Genomic DNA, 6,682 nt, shown 5'->3' with positions numbered 1-6,682 from the left:
GGATAACCTCCCACAGCCAGCAGTGGGGTGGGAGAGAGCCCCTTCCCGGGATGGGAACCAGGGAGCTGCTCGGGGTTCTTCACCCTCAAACCCAGCTCCTTCCCCACACAATCCCAGGCTGCAGCTCCTGGGATTGGCTGCAGCTGTTGGGGCTGAGGGTGGATTTGGGGTCCTGCACATCATTGACACGGTTCAAGTGCCAGAGCATCGCTGGGACCCTCCATGCCCTCCTGGACAGAGGGATTTTTGTTGAAATCCTCAAGCCACATTCTCAGAAAAAGGAGATGAGCCTGGAGGGCAGATCCTGCTCCGTGCTGAGGATGAAGTGTCATCGAAACCTTGCAGAGATGTCACCACCTTTGGGGGATGTTCGAGACAACTTTGTCAGGCACAGACATCAACTCCCAAATCTGCGCTGAGTCGGGTGAGTTAAAAACACCCTGAAAGCAGCCATTTCTGAAGAAAATCACCAGATTAATTTGAAAAATATTTTTTCCTTCAAAAGTAAAGAAAAATACTTAAACAAAAATTTAAAGGTTTGCTCCAGCTGAGGAGCTCAAAAGGAACACTGAAGGGTTTGGGACACACAGTTCTCAACAAGGAAAACAAGGCAAAAAAGGGTGAGAAAAGCAAGTATTAATTGGATCAAAATAGTTTGGTGGATGTTTTTAGCAGCCTCTTAGAAAAACAGCTAATAAATCACTGGTGCGGATGAAGAACTCTACAGAGTTTGGCCAGAACATCTTGCACCAGTTCCAAGTTTTCTTTTGAAAAGGACTTTATTGAGCTTTAACCCCCACTGCCAACCAGCGGCAGAGCCAGGAACAAATCCTGGCGCTGTGAAATCCCACCTGGAGCAAACCCTGGCTGTGTCAAACCCTGCCTGTCCCTACTGAGCTGTGCCAGCACAGCGAGTTTCCCACACCAGTCCTTGCTGTCCCACTCCGGCCCCGAGGGGAGGCAGAGCGGGGACTTGGCAGTGTTTGACTGCTGGTGGCCAGAACATTGGGAATTTCCAACGGGAGGATGATCCGGGGTGTTGGGGAAGATGAAACAGGAAAGCCAGGCGACATCGAAATGAAAGCCACTTTTGAAATACCAAGTCTTAGTTACTGAACAACTGGAAAACAATGGTATGGCCGACTGAAGGTAATCCCCTCTTGATGGAACAATACCCTCTGCTTGCAGGCAGGTCCAAGGGTCAGAGCAGACCCTACTAGCTCAGCAGAAGGACTCCAAAGAGTAGTTTTTAGGAGTTAAGATGTAACACTCTATGGTAATATAAGAACTCTTATAGGCTTTATGTAAATGCTATAGGATTTGTATCTTGTATTAGATTGGTTAGTGACAATTAGAATATTCAGTATTGTAACCAAGACTTCACCATTCCACTCTTACACACTCTTACTACTTCTTCTTCACTCTCATTCCTCTCTCGCTCTCTCTCTCTCTCTTACCCGCTTACTCTCTTGCTCTCTTGGGCCTGCTCAGAGCTGCAGCTGGCAGCTCTGAGCAGTGCCCCTATACCCACGCCCTTTGCAATAAACCGCATGATCCAAGATCTGACTTCAGAGATCTCTCGTCCCCGTCCGTCCCGACCGTCCGACCCACACCAAAGCTCCTACAGTCTGGCGCCCATCGTGATTGCCGAACCCCCCAAAGCACCTACACCGGGGTGTCTGAGTGCCCCGTGGGGAGTGTGCTCCAGCCTGGACGGGTTCCTGGGCACCTGCCAGCAGCGGCCGGCGTGGGCAAGGATGATGATGATGATGATGATGACGATGATGCTCATGTTTGCTCCCTGTGGACCCTGCCTGGATGCCCAAGCAGGTGAGGATGAAGATGATGATGACGAAGCTCATGTTTGCTCTCCACAGACCCTGACTGAGTGCCCACATGGGCAAGGATGATGATGATGAAGGTGATGATGATGATGATACCCATGTTTGCTCCCTTCCTGGATGCCCACATGGGTGAGGATGAAGATGATGATGATGATGAAGCTCATCACAGACCCTGCCTGGCCCCTCAGCTCAGCTCTTGGCAGCTCAGGTCACACCATGACCTGGCTGACCTGGAAAGGGTCCCGGTGGCCCTCACGGCCCCATCCTGTCACCATTCAATCTCTGCTCTAATGCATTTCTCCCAAGTTTTCCCACCAAGCCCCAGGGATTTTGCCTTTCCCAAGAGGTGGGGATGCAGCAGGCTGCTCCCAGCCCTGACATCCTTACACTGAGCTTTGGACCACTCAAGCAATGTGCCTGTTGCCACCAGAGCTGTGACTGTTGTGCCAGGGCTGTTCTGGCATCAAAATCCTCCATCCCGACCTTGAGTAACTCCAGGATCTTCTTTTGTTGAACTCTCCAGCCCTCAGCTGCCCTCAGTGTGCAAAGGCAGGAGGAATGGCAGCACAGCAGAGTGCAGGGACACACATGTCCCCTCAAGTGGTGCCCCAAAGCCCAGTATTCCCATGCCAGGCCTTGGAGCTGAACCTGGATGCTGCCATCAGGTGCCTGGTGGTTTCTCCAGGGCAGGTGGGAGTAGGTGGTTCCAGTCTGCTGGGGTGACTCTGCTGTTTGCTGCACGGGGTTTGGGAAAAAAATGGACCTGACAGTTGTCACTGTCATCGATTACATCTCCTAAATCCCCTCAGTGACCATGGACAGGGGTGGAAGAGGGAAGGGACTATCTGGGTTTGGGTTCTCCTTCAAAACTGCCACCCAATGTTTTCTTTCCCTCTGTTTTCTCCTTATCCTAGAGACTCTCCCGTACCCATCCGCGAGGACACCCTGCTCAGAGATCACAGCACCACAGCTTGGGAGCTAAATTTTATTTGTGCAGAACTTGTGCTCTGGGTGATGCCAAAGGCAAGCTTTGAGTTTCTTCTGAGCCTCTTTTACCCTGTTTCTGCTCAATCCTGGTGCTCCTGCTCCCTCAACTGACCTGGTAACACTTCATCAGCTCCACCACTGTCCTCTCCTCCTCGGTTTCCTTTTCCAAGAGGGTCTCCACGGGATGGGCTTCTCCCCCTGCCTCATAGCTGGCCGGGCTGCCTGGCTGGCCAGCAGCCTGACAATCCCTGCTCTGCAGCTTCCTGAACAAATCCCGGCTGCTCTCCTTCTCCAGCTGGCTCAGGAGAGCCACGTTCAGCCCGAAGCGCTTGGTGCCCACCAGGCTCTGTAGGATCTGAAGGATGGCAGCTCTGTCTCCAGGACGGATGTTCTCTGCCAGCACTGTGAGGAATTCCCCCAGGAGGCCAAAGCCCACATCAGCCTGGAAGATCCTGCCCAAGGCCTCCCCTCCGAGCTCCAGCAAAAACTGGTATTTCTCTGTCCCACTTTTCAAGCATCTGCGCCAATCTCTGTGAAATTCCGCGGCGGTTGTGGGCAGCTGATCCAGCTCCTGAAGGAGAAAGGAGTCACTCAGCTCCTTTTGGTTTTTTCCCCCTTGAAGACTTTGATCCCCTCCCCCTGATCAGCCCATGGACAGTCGAGATGTTTTTACCAGGGGCTTGGGCAGCACAAGGAGCTGCTGAGGGGGAAAACAGGAAGACAAGGAAATACCAGGTGCCTTGAGCCCTGAGAAACCAGGGAACTCCAGGGGGAAAAGGGAAGTGTGGATGAGATGTGACACCCACTGTGAACACAGATGGCCGTGGAGTGCCCCAACCCCAGCCAGAGTCAGACCCTCTGCCCAGCCTGGATCCACCAGCACTGCCTGGGAAGGGATCTCGTGGAGATGGGGGCAGGGCAGGGAACACTCTGAGCACTGAGAGACAAACCCGGGCAGTGGCAGAGGAAAGGTGGGCGATGCAAACCCCAGAAAATGTGCAGATGCCCTGTACCTGTCTGGTACCACCCGGCTGGTGGGGCTGTGGCAGAGCAGAGGCTGAGAGCTGAGCTCCAAGTGCCATTCCCAGATAAAGGAAATCCCATTTTATACCAGCTCTAATTAACTGCTGAGCCCATCCCTGCTGGATCACTGATTCACAAGCTGAAGGAGGAGGCAAATGTGCAGCTTTTCTACAGCCAGGGAACAAGGCAAAGGGACATCAGCTAGGGCTGAGCACAGCAGGAAAAGCTCTGGAGATCTGAGCCTGGTGCTGATGGGACTGGGAGCAGGATTTGCCTGGGGAGATCATTGCTCAGTCCAAGGAAACACAACGCTACCCAGGAGACTTGCAAAAGATCCTATAATAAACACAGGTCAATGAAATCCAACATCATAAACAATCCATGGGATTGTTTATAAGGCAATCCATGAAACTGCATTATCATGGGAAACATCCACGGGAAACATCCGGTGACCAGGACACTCCAGCATGGACAGAGCCCACGGCAGGGCAGGACTGAGGTGACTCCAATCACAAATGACCCAGACAGAAAATGTCCTGTCCTTGTTTCCCACCACTGAGGGACTCAGTGAGCTCGTCAGGCAGCAGGATTAACCCAGCCCAGCCCTTTTCCATGATCACTAAACCATGGGCAAAGCACCAGCTGTGCTCAGGGAATCTCTGCAGCCAGAGGCTGTTCCAGGGAAGATCCTGGTGCACAGCCCTGGCCCTGGGTCCCAGGCTGCAGCTGCTGGGAGCTGCTCCCAGCCAGGAGGGACAGCTCCCCCAGGCTGTTTCTGGCCACCATGGGAGGCACTGGGAGCTCTGGGTCCAGGGTGTGCAGCCAGGCCTCCATTCCCACAGGGATGGAGCAGACTCTTCCTGAAGGGGCCCAGCCTCACCCTGTGCTGATCCAAACCCTGATATTCCAGGGGCCCGGGAGGGCTGGCTCACCCCCAGAGTGAGTCCTGGGTAACTCTTGCATTCCAATTAACACCCAGATGATTCCCGAGTCATTTCCAGATGTGGACGAGGCCCTGGCAGCCTCTCCCTCCTCACCTGTGGGACCTCCACAGCGCAGGCGGGCACTGCCTCGGCCGGGGCTGCACAGGGATTCCATAGCACATTCCTCCTCTGTCCCAGCCTGTCCTTCTTCTCCAGAGGCTTCAGGTGTGAGGCCAGCACAATCTCCCTACAGGGAACAGGGACAGGACGGACACGTGGCAAGAGAGAACACTTTGGGGCTTCAAGCTGCTTCTCTGAGGCAATTTCTGACTTTGGGCTGTATGGATCATCCTGAGGGGCTGGACAGGCTGCAGGAGCAGGCCCTTACCAACACAAGGATAAACCAGCCTAAAATCCCTCAGGGATCCCATCACAGGGACTGGCAAGATGTCTGGGGGAGAAGCCACTTGAAAGTGTTTTCCTGCTTCTCAGGGATCAGGTGGCATGGCTGAGTGAGACAGATGTGAATCCGTGAAGGGAATTTGATCTGGTCCCAGAATGTCTCCCAAGTGTGGTCAAAGTCCTGGATCTGCCTATGGATCCTGGATGTCAATGGACAGGAAGTCCCCAGATGGATCTATAGGGGATCCAGGGCTTGGGTGGGCATTCGGCGTCCCAGACAGATCTGCAGATGGACCCTGGGCTCTGGTGAACACTGGGAGTCCCCAGATGGATCCATAGGGAATCCAGGAGTTTGGAGGGCACTGGGAGTTCCTGGCATTGCCCCCGTAGAGCAGCCCTGCCATCCCAACCTGCTCACAACCCCCTGGACAGAGCAGTGACAGCACTGGGAGCAGGAACGGGCTGGGAAGGGCACAGGGACACGTCACCCTCCGCTTCTGCACTCCCAGCACGGCCGGAGGGGTGTGGGGAGAGGCGGGGGCTGGGGGTGGGAATGGGAAGAGGTGACAGTGTCCTGGAGAAGGGACAGTGTTCTGGGGAGGGGACAGTGCCATTCCACTGCTGGCCACAGCCGGGCCACCGCAGGGACCGGCCACAGAGCAGGGACAGATCTCAGCCCCCACGGGGCCACCTGAGGAGTTTTGGGACAAATCTCAACCACGGCCGAGCGTCCGCGCCTGCGGGCTCTGTCCTCGGAGCCGGGGCTGTCCCGGGCATCCCGAGGCCGTTCCAGGGATCCCGAAGCTGCTGCCCCTCGAGTCCCCCATGATCAATGCTCGGGCCATCAGCTCCAGCCCCTCCCGGGACAGCTCCGAGCTCAGACCCTGAGGGGTTCCGGAGCCCCAAACGAGTTCCCGGCTCCTCCCGAGCCCGGACGGCCCCGCCGGCCCCCTCGGGCCAGTCCCCGAGCCCCGGACCTGAACTGGCCGTAGTCGGGGACGCCCTGGCGCACCGCCCGCAGCTTGGCCTCGCCCTCCCGCTGCCGCCGCTCGTCCTCCGCCAGCGCCGCCCGCAGCTCCCGCTCCAGCGCCGCGAGCGCCGCGGCCGGATCCATCCCCGGGGCGCGGGACCCCTCCTGTCGGGACAGCCCTGCCGGCGATGGCTTCGAGGACCCCACTTCTGTCACAACAGCGCTGCCAGGACCGGCCCAACAACCCCGATCTTATCGTGACAGTCCTGCCTTGCAGACTCCCACTGTGACAGCCTAAAGGCCACGCACGTGGACGGCAACTGGGAACCTCTCCCCTATCGCGAAGCGCCCCCAGGCCCTGACACACCGCTGGCCCCGGAGCCCCTAGCTCTGTCGCGACAGCCCCGCTGGGTGACGAGCAGCTCCGCCCGCAGGGCCGCTCTCTCGATCGCGACAGTCCCGACCCTGCCACGGCCGCGCTCCCGCTGCCGGAGCGCCGGGGCCGCGCGAAGGCCCCGGGTTGCCCCCGCCGC

General features: G+C 56.7%; 1 protein-coding gene across 1 annotated transcript; it reads right to left on the bottom strand.

The window, feature by feature from the left end:
* Positions 1-2,813: 2,813 nt before the first annotated feature.
* Positions 2,814-6,671, bottom strand: CCDC103 (coiled-coil domain containing 103). The gene is made up of 3 exons (XM_032091696.1): positions 6,157-6,671; positions 4,892-5,024; positions 2,814-3,402 (listed from the first exon to the last, which is right to left on the bottom strand). Exons 1-3 carry the CDS (start codon positions 6,291-6,293, stop codon positions 2,935-2,937), a joined length of 738 nt encoding a protein of 245 aa, XP_031947587.1. The 5' UTR covers positions 6,294-6,671; the 3' UTR covers positions 2,814-2,934.
* Between the last annotated feature and the right edge of the window lie 11 nt (positions 6,672-6,682).

This window comes from Corvus moneduloides, chromosome 26 (assembly GCF_009650955.1).
Source record: "Corvus moneduloides isolate bCorMon1 chromosome 26, bCorMon1.pri, whole genome shotgun sequence".
Taxonomy (NCBI): domain Eukaryota; kingdom Metazoa; phylum Chordata; class Aves; order Passeriformes; family Corvidae; genus Corvus; species Corvus moneduloides.
The sequence above is the reverse complement of the archived record's forward strand: the minus strand, read 5'-3'. Positions and strand labels throughout refer to the sequence as shown.